General features: G+C 36.4%; 1 protein-coding gene across 1 annotated transcript; it reads right to left on the reverse strand.

The window, feature by feature from the left end:
- Positions 1 to 5,534: 5,534 nt before the first annotated feature.
- LOC110669770 (uncharacterized) lies at positions 5,535 to 6,917 on the reverse strand. Its single transcript, XM_021831543.2, has one exon. The coding sequence runs from the start codon at positions 6,915 to 6,917 to the stop codon at positions 5,535 to 5,537; it is 1,383 nt and encodes a 460-aa protein (XP_021687235.2).
- Between the last annotated feature and the right edge of the window lie 13,143 nt (positions 6,918 to 20,060).

Below are 20,060 nucleotides of genomic sequence, written 5' to 3' on the forward strand. Positions count from 1 at the left end.
TCAACATTTTTGTTGACTAATGAAGTGAATAGTAACACCAAAGCTTGAAATTCAAAAATTACAAAATTCAAAAGTATCAAATGCCCTAGTATACCTAACAAGATTGGTTTGGATAGTTTGGCATGCCAATAGGGTTCAGTTAGTAGTACTGCACATGGCATTATGCCATTCTGAGATTTCATGGCTTTTAGCCATTCTGACATTGTGTTGAGACTTGGCCTTGTGCCTAATGTTATTTACAGCTTATTAGCTGTTACATTTGCACTGGGAGATACATATGTGACCGATGGTGTGGCCCGAGGTACTTGATACCGGTGCGGTTTACCCGTTTATCCAGTCCAGTCGTCCAGTATAGGTTACTTGGGCAACCAAAAAATGAAAGTGGATAAATTTAATGAAATAATGAATATAACAAGTACAAAATAAGTAAGATTACAAATACTCATCGAAAATTTATTTGAAATGAAAAATCAATACATTCACTGCATATTTACTTCCTGTTATTTCTTTTTATTTTATTATTGGCACCACTAAGCATTATTGCTTAGCGCGTTGCTTTTGCCACGCGTAGGTGCAGGGGTGAGGCGTGAGGCGAAATATCATCCATTAGAATTATATAAAATGCACCAGGTAATGCCCAGGAAAGATGGTGGAGTCACAATGGTCTCACTTAAGTACCACCTCCTTAGACAGCATTTTCTAGACATGCACTTCATACAATCCTAATCGAATCAAACCACTGGTAAGTACCGTCTTCCCATAACACTACCACGGTACTAAGGATTTATCCCACAGAGGCATAGATAGACAGGAGTCGCCACCCGGGTAATAACCGGGACATATTCAGTGTTTCTTCCGAGGGTCATGGATGGCAACTTACTCCTTGCAGAGTTTCCACAACCATCATTACCATAGCCCAATGTCTAGGTTCGGGATAGTGGGTACGTAAGGGGAAGGTGTTAGGCACCCCTTACGCCTGGTCTAACCTCATTAATTCGAGTGCCAGTCCTCTACTAATGTTTCTAGAAGTCTTGTTTATTATTCCTTTATTAAACTTTATCCTAAAAATGCAATTCTAATCCTACACACGCAAGTAATTCACAAAAGGGTTGTTGTTTACACACAATTTTCATGCACAAATAATTCCTATCTATGGGGTTGCTAATTATTTAAATGATATTTACCAGATGACTAAAATTAATTTATTATTGAGAATTTAATTTACAAACAAATTCAATTTCAAATAACCATATGTTTCTATTTAATCTAATTAATTAATTTTCACCAAGTTACCCTAAGGATAATTGAACTAAGTTAATTATGTACATGTGTAATTTATTCTAATATCACATAAGGCCCAAACAATCACAACCTAATAAAGATTTCTAACATGCAAATTTATTTTACAATTACCAAATATTAAATTAAATTTATTTACATGCAAATGTCAATTTAATTTACAAACAAGATTAATTTTAATTTACAAAGTATTTATTTAAATTAATTACATGCAAAAGTCAGTTAAGTTAAAAACAAGGTTAATTTTAATTTACCAAATAAGAGTTCTATTATTACTACAATTTCATGCCAATAGTTATTCAAGAAGTTTAGAGCTACTTACTTATTGGTAAATGCAGTTGCCATTAGGGCAAGCTACCCTTAAAAAAGGGTCTTCTCTTCTAGTATGGTAATGATATCCCTAGCTTACTCCCATTTAGCTCCATATAAGCTCCACGCAAATGCCTTCTTTGGTACTTACCTTAGGGCTACTTACCAATTTTGTTTGTAATAAAAAAAAATAAAGAAACTAAAGAAAATAATAAAAGTACAAGAGACAGAAACTAAACATGTGCAGAGTTGTGTATCCCCTCAAATTAAACATAATTACATGATCTATATGAACATATAAAATAAATTGAAGACAAAGAGCATAAAATTAAAAAATTATGTGGCATAGATCTTGAAAAGAAAACAATAAAAACTGACCTTCCAGAAATCTTGTATGGAAATCTTCTTGAAGAAAAGAAAAAAAATAAGGAAGAACTCAAAGAATCTTAAATATCTCTAAATTTCTTATAGCTCTGAATTTTCTCTTCCTCTTTACTCCCCATCCTCCCCTTCTTCTCTTCTCTAGTAGGGTATTTATAGGGTTTTGAGAGAGAGGTGTGATAGGGTTTGGAGTCTTAGGATGATAAAGTTTAGATGACTTAAACAACTACAATTGCAGAACTCGAATAAGACTGGGATATGGGTGAGGTGTTTCAACCAATAGGAAGACAGGAAAAAATGGAAGGCACCAATAGGGAATGAGGAAGAGGTGTGGTAGGATTTGGAGTCTTAGGATGATAAAGTTTAGATGACTTAAACAACTACAATTGCAGAATTCGAATAAGACTGGGATATGGGTGAGGTGTTTCAACCAATAGAAAGACAGGACAAAATGGAAGGCACCAATAGGGAATGAGGAAGAGGTGTGGGGCCAAGGAGGAGAGAGATATTTTGTATTTTAATTTTTAGAAAATAATTAAATGGGTCCCATTTAAAATCCATAACTAGGCTTTCTTAGGCCCATAGAGCCTAATTAAACCTAATTAGATCCATTTAAGAACTACCCATATTAAATTTAAACCAAATAAAATTTTATTTAAATTTAATTAAATTAATTTCCCAAAAACTTTATTATTATTTTTTTATTTTTTCAAGATCATGCCACGGAATTAATAATTCAGCTCCATGCCTCCAATTACATCTTACAGTCATATATTTTTTCATCATCGGGTTTCCCACGGCCTCAATGCACATACTCATCACAAAATAAGGGTCTACAGTTTGCCCCCCACTTTGGCGAAAGTTGAAATCAATGCGAAAGCATTGCTCAAGTTTCGTCAAAGTGAAACTCAAATTTCTAATAACTATGAAATATTGGCTATGGAGATCAAGTACATCTTACTCGGTCGACATACTCTATGTTATGAGACTAGCTACGGTCTCATAACCATAATAACTATGTCATGTGAAAAATGAGTGTATTTTGCTCTGTCGATACACTCTGCGTCATGAGACTAGCTACAGTCTCATAACAATTATAACTGTGTCATGTGAAAATTGAGTGCATCTTGCTCTGTCGATACACTCTGTGTCATGAGACTAGCTACGGTCTCATGATACTGGCAACTGTGATTTGAATTGTTATGGATTCGTATTTAGGACCGCAGTCCTAAACTACCTACGTATCCCCCTCGCTATCCTGAGGAAGAATCAGACCCACTCGTAGTTCGACACTTGAAACTGTGGTGATGCATGTTCTTCTATGCCTTACACACCTACAGGTGACATTTTAATGCGTGTTCTTCTACGCCTTACACAACTATGCCATATGCCCTAAACAACGTCTAAGGACTTACCAAAAAAAAATATCTGTCATGAAATGTTGTGGGTTCGTATTTAGGACAGCGGTCCTAAACTACCTACGTATCCCCCTCGCTATCCTGAGGAAGAATCAGACCCCCTCGTAGTTCAAAAATTGAAACTGTGGTGATGCATGTTATTCTATGCCTTACACACCCACAGGTGACATGTTGATGCATGTTCTTCTATGCCTTACACAACTATGTCATGCGCCCTAAACAACGTCTAAGGACTTACCAAAAAATATCTGTCATGATTTGAAAAATTTAGAATGATTGGGTCTCAAAATTCTCTCTGATTTTTATGTTTCTTGTATGCTACTTCCTATCATGGGCATGCTAATTTTGCTAAAGATTCTTAAAAAAAAAAAAAACTTAGTCCTCTGGGGGATCTCTTTTTGCAAAAACTTTCTTATAGCCTCAAAGTTTTTTAAAAGAATTGTTCACCAAAAAAAGACTTCCTTAAGGTCACAATACAATTTCTCTCTGATTTTTCTTTTTTCTTCTCTCACCCCATGGTTTCTATCTTGACTCATTTCTCTTTCATGAACTCCATTCTCTGTGCCCTAACTTTTGCCTGAAATGTCCTTTTGGATTTTCATCTCAGCGGGCCTGCTCTAACTTTTGCCTAAGCGGCCCTTTCAGGTTTTCCACCTAGCAAGCTCCTTTTTTTTTTTTTTTAGAAGGCATAGATTAAATCAAAACAATGCAGTTCAATTACTTAATCATTTGATGTATCCCTCAAGGCACAAACATTCGTGATCATAATTAAATAAAATCCATTCCTAGTTAATGCAATAAAAAAAATTCTTTATTTATTCAGGTACACCATTACTCCCTCTTACATTAGGTTTTGCCAAATTTCTAACCTTCCAAAGTTAGAAATAAGCTTTATAACCTGCTGAATGACCTTTTCAGGTTTTCCATCCAAATCTTCTCTCATCTCTCCTTTTGCCTAGACCGCCTTTCGCAAGTTTTCAATCTAGCATTTTTTTTTTTTTTGACCCTTACTTTTGCCTAGACCGTCTTTTGTAAGTTTACAGCCTAACGAGCCTATCTCACACAAAGTACCGTTTGAGCTTGTCTAAGTTGACTGGTTCTTGAAATTCATTCCCATCCAGGTCTCATATTCTTACAGCACCTCCTGACAAGATCTTTTTGACTATGTATGGACCATCCCAATTTGGCTTGAACTTTCCTCTTGGATCAAAAGGGATGGGTCGAGCTTGTTTCAAAACCATGTCTCCCTCTTTGATCTTTCTTGGCTTTACCTTCTTATTAAAGGCCCTTGCTATCTTTCTTTGATAAGCCTGCATATGATACAAGGCTCGCATCCTCTTCTCATCAATCAAAGCTAGTTCTTCATATCTTTTCTGGGCCCACTCATTTTCCAGAATCTTAGCTTCTAGTATCACTCTCAAGGATTTGACCTCTAACTCAATGGGTAGCACTGCTTCAGTCCCATACACTAAAGAGAATGGAGTTGCCCCTGTGGATGTTCTTGTAGTAGTGCGATAACCCCAAAGAGCATAAGGGAGCTTCTCAGGCCAATCCTTATAGGTTTCAACCATTTTTCTCAAAATGGTTTTCACATTCTTATTTGCTGCTTCTACTGCTCCATTAGTCTGTGGCCTGTACGGTGAAGACTTGTGATGCTTAATCTTGAATTCGGTAATTAATTCTAAGAAATCACCTTTGAACTGGCTACCGTTATCTGATACTATCTCATGGGGTACCCCAAACCTGCAAATCAAGTTCTTTCGCACAAACTTACTTATCTGTTTGGCCCCTACTACTTTATAAGATTCAGCTTCAACCCACTTGGTGAAATAGTCAATTGCCACAATGATAAATCTATGACCATTAGAAGCCGTGGGAGAAATCTTCCCAATAATGTCTATGCCCCATATTGAAAATGGCCACGGTGAAGTCATACTGTAGAGTTCACTGGACGGTAGGTGATTCAAATTCCCATTGATTTGGCACTCATGGCATCTTTTCACAAATTTAGCGCAGTCAGTATCCATGGTAGACCAGTAATAGCCCAATCTTAAAATTTTGCCCGCTAATACCCTTCCGTTCATGTGAGGACCACACACTTCTGCATGTACTTCCTCCATTATCTGCTCAGACTGCTTTTTTGTCACACACAAGAGCAATAGTCATTCGAAGAACCTTTTGTAGAGTTGCCCCCCCAGCCAAAGTGAACTGAGTGGCTAATCTACGAATTGTAGCTCTATCCCTACTATTGGCTGACTGTGCGTATTCTCTTACCTCTAAATATCTTCTTATGTCCTCATACCATTTCATCTCATCTTCTAGATCTAAATGTGCTATTATTAACCCTTCATAGCATGGGATTCTACTCCTCATCAGGATAACTGGCTGGGTCAACTTCTGATCACCCTTCTCCCATAAGGATGCCAGCGTGGCTAGAGCATCAGCCATCTGGTTCTTAGCTCTAGGCATGTGCTTCATTGTCACTTCCTCAAAGCTAAATAATAGTTTCTTAGCATACTCTAGGTATGGCCTCAACTTTTCTTCTTTCAATTCCCATTCACCTTTAATATGGGAAACTACTAGCATTGAATCTCCAAACACCTCCACTTTTTTAGCCCCAACAGCTATTAATGCCTCTAGGCCACAAATGCAAGCCTCATATTCTGCAATATTATTAGTGGTTGGGAAACATAGCCTTTTTGACATTAACAATTGTTCTCCATTCGGTGCTTCCAAAACTACCCCTATACCGGCTCCGCTCTTATTCATGGCCCCATCAAAGTACATTTTCCATGGCTGGACCTCTACTAGCTTAAGACTCTCATCCGGGAAGGCTGTTTCGACTTCTTCCTCTTCATTAACTGGATTTTCAGAAAGAAATTCGGCCACTACACGCCCTTTGATGGTTTTTCGAGTCTCATACACAATATCAAATTCAGACAGTAGGACCAACCATTTGGCCAATTTTCCAACTAGCGTCGGTACTTCAAATAGGTACTTTAAAGGATCCATCCGGGATACTACAATAACTCGATGGGTCTGAAAGTAGTGCCTTAACTTCTTAGTTGCCCATACTACAGCCAGACAGGTTTTTTCTATTAGTGAATAATTCTCCTCATAAGCAAGGAGTTTCTTACTGATGTAATAGATGGCTCTCTCCAGATTCTCTACTTCTTGTGCCAACATTGCCCCCAGGGCCATGTTTTCCACTGATAGGTAGAGGATTAGAGGGATGCTAGGGATGGGTGGTGACAAAATTGGTGGATTGCTCAGGTACTGCTTTATCTTTTCAAATGCCTCTTGACATTGCTCATTCCACACCACTGGCTGATTCTTTCTTAGTAGCTTAAAAATTGGTACACAGGTAGTTGTGAGCCTAGCTGTGAACCTACTGATGTACTGTACTTTTCCTAAGAAACCTCTAATCTCTTTTTCTGTTCTCGGGGCTGGCATCTCCTGGATTGCCTTCACCTTATCTGGGTCAACCTCAATCCCTTTTCTACTAATCATATGCCCTAACAGCTTGCCTGAAGTGACCCCAAACACACACTTGCTAGGGTTCAGTCTCAATTTATACTTGATGACCCTCTGAAAGAACTTCTCTAATGCCTCAAAATGTCTCTCCCTAGTTGGGGATTTTACTACCATGTCATCCACATATACTTCAACTTCTTTGTGCATCATGTCATGAAATAACATAGTAGCCATTCTCTGATAAGTCGCACCTGCATTTTTTAGCCCAAAAGGCATGACCTTATAACAATAAGTCCCCTATTCAGTGATAAAAGTTGTCTTTGCTTTATCTATCAAATCCATGAGGATCTGATTATATCCCGAAAAACCATCCATGAAAGAGTACATGGCCATGCAAGCAGCATTGTCAACAAGCACATCAATGTGAGGCAATGGGAAATCATCCTTAGGAGTAGCCTTATTCAGGTCCCTATAATCTACACACATCCGAACTCGCCCATCCTTCTTGGGGACTGGCACAATGTTGGCTAACCACTCGGGATACTCAATTACTTCAATGAAATCAGCCTCAATGAGCTTTTTCACCTCTTGAGCTATCTTTTCTTCCCATTCTGGCCTAAGCCGACGCTTCTTTTGTTTTACTGGCCTCATGTTAGGGTCTGTGGGGATCTTATGTTGTACTATGTCTCGATCAATTCCCGGCATATCTTTATAAGACCAGGCAAATGCTTCTTGGTACTTTATTAATAAGGCTATAAATTTATTTCTTTCTTTTTGGGTTAAATCTTCAGCTAACTTAATGTCTTTAGGATCATCTGGTGTACCCAAATTAATAGAGATTGATTTTAATGCATTAACAGAAACAGATTCTAAATGATTATGAATGCCATGCGTGTAGCCATTAGGATGAACATCAAACAAGTAAGCAAAAGGACTAGTCATATTATTTAACTTTGCCTCAAAATCGTCATCAAGTACATCAGAAATAATAATATCAGTATCACTATTGTGAGCATTACAAAAGACAGACTCAAACTTAGGGGTGTAGGTCCAAGTGCTTGGCTTCCATGTAGACCTTAACTTGATGGTACTGACTTCTTGTTCTAATTCCTCAACATGCGGCAACTCCTGGTCATCAGTCCATGCAATTGTGCCTTCCCTGATAAACTTGGTGGGCTTGAGTCCCTCTTCATCTTCAGTTGGCTGATAGCCCAGCCCATATCTAGTGATCTGCCCCTTTATTTCTGGAAAAGTCGCTAAGCCATTAGCTCGTTTTCCCAAACCCACGCCAGGAAAAAACTTCATCTCTTTCATCATAGTGGCCACCCTAGGGTCCATCCAGTCTCCATAGATCCCAGCAACTTGGAAATCAAACACTAGTGGAACTGAACCATCTAGTTGTAATGCAACTACCTCCTGATCAAAATTGATCAAAACGTCTAAAGGACCCTCATCATAGCTAGAATTATCACAAATGTCAACAACCATTATAGACTGAGGTTCATTGGGCTTTTGGATGGGTTGGATAGGTTCACTGGGGTTTTGGATGGGTTGGATAAGTTTATTGGGCTTTTGGATGGGTTGGATAAAGTCAATAATTCTGTTAGGGTTATTTGGGGTGATGGAGATCATGTAGAGACCTGATGTAGGTGGAAATTTTAGCTAGGCAGGGGGCTTTTGGGTTGATTTTCTGGGTCAATTATCCTTTTGGCATCAATTAGGTCTTAGATATCATGCTTAAGTTGAAAGCATCAGTCGGTGTCATGATTGTGGGCTTGGTAGAACCGGCAACATTGGTTGATATCATAGCTAGGTGGGAGTGGATTTGGTAGTGGTCTGGGTGCTAAGAGCTGTAGGAGGTCTTGAACTTTGAGACGCTCCAAAACTTAGGATAAGGGTTGGCTGAATTGGAAAAAATCTCTTTGGGGTGTGAGACACAATTTGAATCTCAATAACTTTAATGCCACTTAATTGGCCTACCTCGGGGCCTCTTTATAAAGTTGACCACAATTGTCTCTTCTAGCTCAAACATCTTGGCGTTCAATATTTCATCAAGCACGGCCATAGTTTTTTCCATCTTAAGTAGTGCAGGAGAAATCCTTACTAGTCTCTTCCATTCCCTAACCCAAGTGACCTAATTGGAAGTCTCTTTGGTGTGTTTTGAGGCTATGTTTGCTAAAAAAAAAAATAGGATTTAAGGGTTAACCTAAGCATACTATGTACATGAATGCAATGCATGAATGAACCATTTTTTTCTTTTTTTTTTTTCCTTCTTTTTTTTTTTTTGCCTTTACTTTTACAAAACGAAAACTGAACCATACCAATAGAACCAAAACTAAACCAAAACCAGACCATATAAACTGAACTAAAATTGGACCAAAGACAAAATTAAAACCAAAGACAAAAAAAAAATCTCAAGAACTGAATCTTCGCCTCCTTATACCTTCAACTCTCACGTGCAGCGTAAGAAAAAATTCTATCCTAGGCTACGGTACACTGGACACACCAACAGGGGATGGTCCAGGATGATCCTTCCCTCACAAACAAAGGATTTATATCCTTAAAGTTTAACCATAAGTAAGCATCCTCTTGCTTAACATGGGTTTTGAAATGGACTTGGGCCTATACACACATTGGGTTTATGCATAGGCCTAGGTTCATCTCAACTACCACTAGAACTTATGGTTTGAACAGTAAGGATACGAATCCAGCACAACAAAAATCTACGGGGTACCTAGGGTTGAAATCTATGGCTCATGGGCTTTATTGGGTAGGAAAAGGGTCACCCATGCGAGAGCTTGTCCATTAAGCACAACGGCCGGAGCTGTGGCTCTTTTATATACTCGAAGGTACAGGCATGGGGTGCTAGCATTCACCAATTCGTCATAGCTCGAGTAGAACCATGGTCTCCTTGGCTAGTACTAACGAGGCTAAAAGGGTAAGGGTGATCCGTGTGATAGTGTAGTGCAATGCAAAAAGTTTAACAAAGGAATAATATTAGACTAATAGAAACATGTTGGAGTAACTATCCATTTAGTCCCCAGTGGAGTCGCCAAACTGTAGGGGTGAGGCATGAGGCGAAATATCATCCATTAGAATTATATAAAATGCACCAGCTAATGCCCAGGAAAGATGGTGGAGTCACAATGGTCTCACTTAAGTACCACCTCCTTAGACAGCATTTCCTAGACATGCACTTCATACAATCCTAATAGAATCAAACCACTGGTAAGTACCGTCTTCCCATAACACTACCACGGTACTAAGGATTTATGCCACAGAGGCATAGATAGACAGGAGTCGCCACCCGGGTAATAACCGGGACATATTCAGTGTTTCTTCCGAGGGTCATGGATGGCAACTTACTCCTTGCAGAGTTTCCACAACCATCATTACCATAGCCCAATGTCTAGGTTCGGGATAGTGGGTACGTAAGGGGAAGGTGTTAGGCACCCCTTACGCCTGGTCTAACCTCATTAATTCGAGTGCCAGTCCTCTACTAATGTTTCTAGAAGTCTTGTTTATTATTCCTTTATTAAACTTTATCCTAAAAATGCAATTCTAATCCTACACACGCAAGTAATTCACAAAAGGGTTGTTGTTTACACACAATTTTCATGCACAAATAATTCCTATCTATGGGGTTGCTAATTATTTAAATGATATTTATCAGATGACTAAAATTAATTTATTATTGAGAATTTAATTTACAAACAAATTCAATTTCAAATAACCCTATGTTTCTATTTAATCTAATTAATTAATTTTCACCAAGTTACCCTAAGGATAATTGAACTAAGTTAATTATGTACATGTGTAATTTATTCTAATATCACATAAGGCCCAAACAATCACAACCTAATAAAGATTTCTAGCATGCAAATTTATTTTACAATTACCAAATATTAAATTAAATTTATTTACATGCAATTGTCAGTTTAATTTACAAATAAGATTAATTTTAATTTACAAAGTATTTATTTAAATTAATTACATGCAAAAGTCAGTTAAGTTAAAAACAAGGTTAATTTTAATTTACCAAATAAGAGTTCTATTATTACTACAATTTCATGCCAATGGTTATTCAAGAAGTTTAGAGCTACTTACTTGTTGGTAAATGCAGTTGCCATTGGGGCAAGCTACCCTTAAAAAAGGGTCTTCTCTTCTAGTATGGTAATGATATCCCTGGCTTACTCCCATTTAGCTCCATATAAGCTCCACGCAAATGCCTTCTTTGGTACTTACCTTAGGGCTACTTACCAATTTTGTTTGTAATAAAAAAAAATAAAGAAACTAAAGAAAATAATAAAAGTACAAGAGACAGAAACTAAACATGTGCAGAGTTGTGTATCCCCTCAAATTAAACATGATTACATGATCTATATGAACATATAAAATAAATTGAAGACAAAGAGCATAAAATTAAAAAATTGTGTGGCATAGATCTTGAAAAGAAAACAATAAAAACTGACCTTCCAGAAATCTTGTATGGAAATCTTCTTGAAGAAAAGAAAAAAATAAGGAAGAACTCAAAGAATCTTAAATATCTCTAAATTTCTTATAGCTCTGAATTTTCTCTTCCTCTTTACTCCCCATCCTCCCTTTTTCCCTTCTCTAGTAGGGTATTTATAGGGTTTTGGGAGAGAGGTGTGATAGGGTTTGGAGTCTTAGGATGATAAAGTTTAGATGACTTAAACAACTACAATTGCAGAATTCGAATAAGACTGGGATATGGGTGAGGTGTTTCAACCAATAGGAAAACAGGAAAAAATGGAAGGCACCAATAGGGAATGAGGAAGAGGTGTGGTAGGATTTGGAGTCTTAGGATGATAAAGTTTAGATGACTTAAACAACTACAATTGCAGAATTCGAATAAGACTGGGATATGGGTGAGGTGTTTCAACCAATAGAAAGACAGGACAAAATGGAAGGCACCAATAGGGAATGAGGAAGAGGTGTGGGGCCAAGGAGGAGAGAGATATTTTGTATTTTAATTTTTAGAAAATAATTAAATGGGTCCCATTTAAAATCCATAACTAGGCTTTCTTAGGCCCATAGAGCCTAATTAAACCTAATTAGATCCATTTAAGAACTACCCATATTAAATTTAAACCAAATAAAATTTTATTTAAATTTAATTAAATTAATTTCCCAAAAACTTTATTATTATTTTTTTATTTTTTCAAGATCATGCCACGGAATTAATAATTCAGCTCCATGCCTCCAATTACATCTTACAGTCATATATTTTTTCATCATCGGGTTTCCCACGGCCTCAATGCACATACTCATCACAAAATAAGGGTCTACAGTAGGTTCTAGAGATACTGACCGAGAGCCCAGTAGACCACAGGCTGGGTGAGACCTCCTGCAGTTCTGCATAGTATCCGTGTCACCTCACCATCTTCAGTGCATTGGTAGGGCACTAGGTTTCATTTTGATATTTTGTAATTAACTTTTATTTTCTTTTGTGTAATTAAAACTTATGTAATGTATTTGATGTTCATGTAAATAATGAAAATTGTGGTTATGAATAGAAAAATTTGAGTATTTATTTATTGCATATATATGAATACTATGAGAAATGAATGTTTGAGTAATGGAAAGGTTGTTGTAAAATAATTGAGACATTGTTGATGATTATTAGAGTTTTGAGAATGATTGAATATGATTATTGGAAGTGTTTTTCACAGGTTCCGAAGAACTGTTTTTTCCATTTTTAGCTGGTACTCTGCCGGATTTTCTATAAAATTTTCGGAACCTCAAATAAATTATAATTTCAATAAATGACTTAAATGAATTATATTTCACAAGTTATATTCAAAACTATGAAAAAAATTAATTAAGATAAAATAGAGTGTTAAAATGCAGTGTGACATAGCTTACTCGGATATCTGTAGGCAGTAAGGGTGTCTAAAAAGCCAACAATCAAGAATGAAACATTGAAGGTTCACCGGAGAAGGTTGTGAATATGCAAAGGAAAATCCCTCGGCATATATATGGGGCCTTGGCATTTATTGCATACAGAACCTGAAGCGGACGCATAGGTAACTGAAGAATTTATTACTTTGACCAATGCAAGTTAGATGGAGAGGAAAGATCAGGAATGAGAGAGATTGGGAAATAAGAGGGGACCCGATGCAAGAGATAGAGATCAGAATAATGACCCTAAAAGGGGATGGTCATAATGGGAAGATCGGAAAAGCAAGGAACGACCCATAAGATTGGAGAACTCAGGGAGTTGAATAACTACTGATCATGGCTTTTGATTAGCTTTCCCCACCGTTAGATCTGAGTTAGTTAAAGCATTGCAGGCATGATCAGATCCTCACCACACATCTCATTTGCAAGGACACCCTCCTAGCCGCCAGACGCCAAAACGTTAAAGCAACCTTGTACATCCCGATCTACACTGTTGATTATAATTGTAAGGATGGATCTGGAGCCCTCAGATCAACAGTAGATGACAGATTCGGTGCTTTTTATTCCCAGCCTTTGGTTCCATTTCATAAGGAGAGACCCTTCACCGTTGGATTAAGGGGAGAAAGGACAAATATTCTGAACGGAATCCCGACCCTCCATTTTGATTCTCTTTAATTCTCAGACATCAGATTATGTCCTTTTGAATCTAAGCCTTCCATCTCCCCCTAATAAGATCCTAACCCTTCATTTTGGACACCCATTCCCTATAAATACCTACATGCAACACTGTAGAAAAAAAAGAAGGTGGTGATTATCGTGGAAAGACTCTGGACTTTGATTCAGTCTTGCTACTTGTAACACCCATATTTGCATAGTCTGATATATTTTACTGATTCGGTGATTGGTGTCGGTCCGGACAATTAAGAGAATTAGAACCACGCTTAAGACACTTAGTTAAGCCCTGAACACAAATAATTAGTAATTGTCAATTAGTTAAGTATAAATAAGAAAAACATAATATAAGAGGTTAAATGAGCCGAGAGTCACAACGATGGGTGACCTTCTCGGGAAGGATTGAGAGGTCGATTTAAACTCAAATTTCGAATCATAAAATGTGACGCTGCGGTCCTTAGGACTATTGCGAACACAATGGAAGAGAGAAAATCACGAAAAAGAATTGTTAAGCCAGTCAAATAATTATGTCAGAGATCCAAAAAAAATATTGAATTATTTATAAATCGAGTTGAACTGGCGAGGGGCTATTTGGTCAATTGACCCCTAGAGCTGACTCCTGACCTAACTATCAAATAAAATCGGAGAAAAGAAAATTTTGGAATTAAGAATTAAATTAAAGAACTAAAGAAAAATAAATGAAAAAGAAAAAGGAAAAGAAATTGCATTAGTGACATCATCAAAATGACATAAGCTATGACATCACAAATAAATTATATTTAATTAAAATTTGATAAGTAAAAGAAAGGGCTAAAATCAAAATTTGAAAAAATAAATTTCACTTTTCTTCTTCCTTTAGTCGTAGCACTCTCACTACCCCTCTCTCTCCATGGTTTCCACCATTAAAGCTTGGTTTCAAGCTTGATTTCCATGAACATACCTCTAATTTCTCTCAAATTTCTTTATAAAACCTTGCTAATTCAAGTAGAAAAGAAGATTGGAGGACAAAGAAAAGGAAGAAATTGAAGATTTGGAAAATTTGGAAATTCAAAGTGAGGTTAGTAATCTAAACTTGAATATTTTAATTAAATGTTTATGTTCTTAGCTCAATTAACCTAGAAATATATTGAAAATGAAAAGAAAACATCTTTGGAGGACTATTTGAAAATTCAGCCAGCCTATGTAGAGGTATGATTTGCATGAGTTTGATTGAATAAAATATGTTAGAAAGCTTGAATGAGTTGAAAAATTGTGTTTGTATGTTTGGAATTAGTGAAATGTAACAAATCAAGTGAGTTAGGATTTTAGACCTAGGGTTTGGGAGACAAAATTTTGAGAATTAGTCAAATAATGTGTTTGACCTTGTTTGAGCTGAAAAATGGTCATGTATGACCAATTGTGGTGTGTTGGAAGTGTTGGAACCAAATGGAAATTCGGATTGGATATGGTCATTCTGTAGGCAGTATGACCAAGGTCCTTTTCAGGGATCAAAACTAAAAATTTACCAACCCAATTGGTGTGAGGCCAATTGGGAATTAAACTAGACACAAAATGGCACATTTTTCATTTAGGAATTATGCCCAAAAAGTGACCATAACTTAGTGAACAAATTGACCAAATCCGGAATTGGGTGTTCTGACCTATACAAAAATGACCAAATGAACAGTGTTTATTCATTTGGCGATAACTTGGGCTAGGCAGGTCTAAATGATCTGAAATTTTACCATTAGAAAGCTAAGATATAGACCTAAAACTTTCATGAATAACATAAACTCAAATTATGCCCTTAATCAAGTCATTTAGCCACCCAAAATTGGTGACCTAAAACTGCTAGAACCCAGAAATTTGCCTAGAAATCTGGGTAAGTCCAATCTGGTAGCCATGATTCAAATGGCTATAACTTGAGCTACAAAACTCCAAATGGAGTGATTCAAAAAGGGAAATAAAGTTAATACAATAAGGAACAATTTCTATGAAGAAAACTTGGCCAAATTCTAATAGCAACATGACCAATGGAATAATGCAAAATAGTTTACCAAAACTGAAAATTTGAAAGTTTACCAAAAAGACTTAAGTTTTGAGAAAATGACCAAAACCAACAAGTTAGGTAACCAAAATGTGGTATGTGGGTATAATTGGATTTCCCATACCTATTAAGCATAAGAAAGTCAAGATTTTGACTTGAATAGTATCATAAATAGTAACCTTAACATGAAAATTGTCAAGAATATAAGTTTAAGCATATTAGGATTAATTATTGGAATTATTGTGAGATAAGATACTAAAACACTATAAATTTTGTGTTTCAGCTGAAAAGACTCGGAAGGCCTAGAGGCGACTAAGTCCAGGTTTATGCACAAAAATTTATAAATTATAGTTTTCACAATAAAAATTGATTTGTTATACATTGTGAATGTGTTTTATTCATTATGAATTTCAAGAATGTTGTGTTGCCTATTTTACAATGGAAATTTGAAATGAAAATTTTTTATTGATTTGTATGAAATATTTGAACAATATGATTTTGAATTTGGTTATGGCCTTGGAAATTTTATTTGAGAATGTGTGTGTTACCTACTTAGGAAATGGAGATTTGAAATAAAGTTTGTTTAATTGTTGTATCAATTATAATTGAACATCATAATTTTAAATTGTTTTGATTCACACTTGGCATGGCAGTCCCTTATTATGTTCCTCCTCCAATTATGGGGTGAGTTTGACTATATTCGTCCCTCTTTGGCTTCCCAGTCAGGAGGTGAGTTTGGATGAGTACTCATTAGCTAACTAGCCACCTCTCTCATTGATTTCGATTAGTGGGGTGAGTTTGCCTTGTCGTGGTATACAACACAGCATGTTTGGAAATTTTGTGTCATGGCCTAAGTTGTGTTATTGATTGGCAACACTATGATTATTAAATTGTTTAATCAAATTTGTGTTAAATTAAGTTTTGAAAATTATGATTTGCTATAAAAGTGATTTGAAAAATTGTGAAATGTGATTGTGAGATTTTTGAATTATGAATTATTCATAAATATTTTATATTACACATTTTGTATTTTATTGTGCACCACTGAGTATTTTTATACTCAGCGATAGCTTTCTTTGCTGTCGTAGATAGAGACAAGAAAAAAGCAATATAGTCAACTACTGATTTTTGGGACTACACGGAGGTTTTTGTACGGGTATTTAGTTAAACCCTTGTAGTTTATTTTGATGTAAATAGTTTAGTGTCATATGTATTAATGTAAAGTTGAGCAGTTGTACAGTAAATTGTAATAATGTTATTTTGGATTTTCTTTTTGTAAATTAATATCTGTATTTGTAAATGAAGTATATTATGCGTTGTGAATGAATTTGTGAAGTATTTTGAGATGACAAATTTTTGGTTGAGTTGTAGAATTAAATTGAACTGTGTTGACTTGAGTTGATTTGGAATGGGAGTTGTGAAAATAATTATTGGAAGTGTTTTTATAGGTTTTTGAAGAACTATTTTCTCAAAATACAGATGGCACTCTGCCGAAATTTTTATAAAATTTATGGAAAAATAAAATGCGATAAAAATCTTAACTAGTTTTCAAACTTCAATTAAATATTTTTAATTCCTACCAAAATGCTCACCACTTCCAAAAAGTAAGAAAATGGTTTTAAAATCCCTTGTAGGGTACTTAATGAGTTATCGGTAGGTGAAGTTCGATAGTTTATTAAATATTCTACGGGATCATGTTATGCGAGGGGTAAGGTGTGACACTACTTGTCATTCGGAGCTTTCAAAGTGTTGAGAAACTTTAGAAACCATTTTTCTGAAGTATTTCATCAAAATGAGCTCTAAATCCTGAGATTTTCATTTTTAGTACCGATGCACTATCCTGTGAAACCATCTTCACTCTGCCTCATTCCCACCGCCCTAGTATCTGTGCATTACCCTCCGAGCTTAACTTCTTTCCGATCTATTCCCATTACCTCGGGCAAGCTCAAGTCCTTCGGCCGTCAGCTTTCACCTCTCCAAGATTTGTGGATGCCGGAGTCAGCTCGCCTGTCTCCTCAACTTTCCATAGGTAAGCGTCTAAATTATCATTTTGTTGAATACCCTTGGTTTGTTTTCTCCAGTTTTCTTTTAAAGTTTCTTTTATATCCAGTCACACTAAATCTCAGAATAGGTTATCTGGGCCCATAGTTATTTCCTGTGCCTTCTTTTTCTATTCATCCATAAACTCCATTTATTGTCACCTAGTTTTCATTCCTTTCGAGAGTAGACATTCGAGTCATCGGTGACTTGTAAATACTCTAAAGAATATAGGCAGGAGTACTTTAACATGAGAGTTTTTGGTCTGAATAAATGAAAAATAATAAAGGAAGATAGGTGTAGCAAAGGTCGAATAGGTTGGAAACAAGATTAGGTCAAACAAATAAGTTATGAGATCGGGTCTTGGAATGAACCCAGGCGATAAGATAATAGATCGGGAATCAAGATAAGTTCAAATCCTAAAAAGAGATTGGATGTCACAAATCAAAGAGTTTTGATAAAACAATCATGCGGAAGATCGACAAGGAGTTCGGCCTATCGTCCGCCGTCTAATTATAAGGTCCCGTAGGCTAGGAAAAGCTTTGCACAGGAGTTTCCTGTGTCTTCAGTACTTCATTCCCATATAAAAGGGGTCAAGAAGGACCCTTTACCTGAATCCTTAGTTCAAAGTTCTTATAAGACGCCATTCTAATAAATATATTAAGAGATCGAGGGAGAGTTCTTACCTGAACTCAGCCTAATTTTTAACTCAATATATTAAGAGATCGGGAGAGAGTTCTTACCCGAACTCAGCCTAATTTTTAACGCAATATATTAAGAGATCAGGAGAGACAGCCTAATTTTTAACGCAATATATTAAGAGATCAGGAGAGAGTTCTTACCCGAACTCAGCCTAATTTTTTAACGCAACATATTAAGAGATCGGGAGAGAGTTCTTACCCGAACTCAGCCTAATTTTTTTAACGCAATATATTAAGAGATAGGGGGAGAGTTTTTACTCGAACTCAGCCTAATTTTTAATGCAATATATTAAGAGATTGGGAGAGAGTTCTTACCCAAACTCAGCCTAATTTTTTTTTAACACAATATATTAAGAGATCGAGGGAGAGTTCTTACCCGAATTCTCCGCCAAAATCTTAATAAAATATGTGGAGATCGAGGGAGAGTTCTTACTTGAAATCCGCTAAATTTTAACAGAATACATTAAGAGATCAGGAGAGAGTTCTTACCCAAATTCTCTTAGCTTAAATTCAATCTAAAATATACTAAGAAATTGAGGGAGATTTCTTACACGAAGCTCTCAAATTAAATGCTTAATACACCAAGGGATCAGCGGGAGAGGTCTTCCCAAAGTATCCCGAATACTAACTTGAGGCCCGATGGAGAGTTCTCCTCAAGGCACTCATATTTATAGGATAAAAATTCCCCCCTGAGATTATCACAACTTCAGTATTCAAATTAACCCTCAACAAAAATCCATTACACAACACCTATTCATTGAAGGGTCATCTCATGTACCCGTGTTCTTGGGCAACCCTAAATGGTGAAATATCAAATATTCCTTTTATCCATACAAAGTATTAACATCATCGTTCTAACCCCTAAATTATCAATTTATAAAGAGCACAACATTAAATCTGCTTACCCTCGTTGAGAGACGAGGTGGGGTGCCTAACACCTTCCCCACCCCTATACAGACCCCGAACCTAGAATCTCTACTTTCAAAGTGGATTTTAATTTTTACAAATGATTTTCTTTAATTTCCCTCAAAATTAAAATGGCGACTCCTCACTTTTCCCACTTCGGTGAGAATCGTTCAGCGACCGCAAAACCCTTGCGACACTCACTCCAAAAAATAAGATTTCTCCTTAATCAAAGACAAAATATATGATAAGACACCAGGATATAAGGAAAAAAAAATGTAATCTCATGGGGGTGAAAAAAATTCTCATTAAAATAGTTACTTAAGCCATCCTAGCATATGCTTTAAGTTTTTTTTTGCTTCCCTATTACATTTGTCAAGAAATGAATCGAATGGTAGCTAGATGTTGGTGGGGTAAAGAGAAAAGCTATATTGGGTTTCTTCGAAAACTATGTGTAAACCTAAAGCTAAAAGTGGTATGGGATTCAAAGATCCATAGGATTTTAATCAAGCTCTTTTGGCTAAGCAAGGGCAATGAATTATTTTCCATCAAAATTCATTATTTGCGAAGTAAGTATTTTCCTCATTCTTCTTTTATGAATGCTACTATCACATCTAATGCTTTTGTGGGTTGTCAAAGTATTATGTGGGGGCAATCTAATTTGGAAAAAGGTATTCATTGGAATATTAGTGATGGGACTTTGGTTCTTCATAAAGGGGACAAATGGTGTCATAACTCGGCCAGGGGGTCATAACTAGCACTAGGGAACGGGCTAGCTTAAGGTTGTCAGAACCCATAGCAAGTTGAAGGCTATATACTTTGACCTTCTAAAGGCCCACATAACTACTTTGGAATTTTTCTTAAAGTCTAAGGGAGGTTCTTTCCCCCTATGACTTAGACTCATTCGAAAGAGCTTAA

This window comes from Hevea brasiliensis, chromosome 4 (genome assembly GCF_030052815.1).
Source record: "Hevea brasiliensis isolate MT/VB/25A 57/8 chromosome 4, ASM3005281v1, whole genome shotgun sequence".
Lineage (NCBI taxonomy): Eukaryota > Viridiplantae > Streptophyta > Magnoliopsida > Malpighiales > Euphorbiaceae > Hevea > Hevea brasiliensis.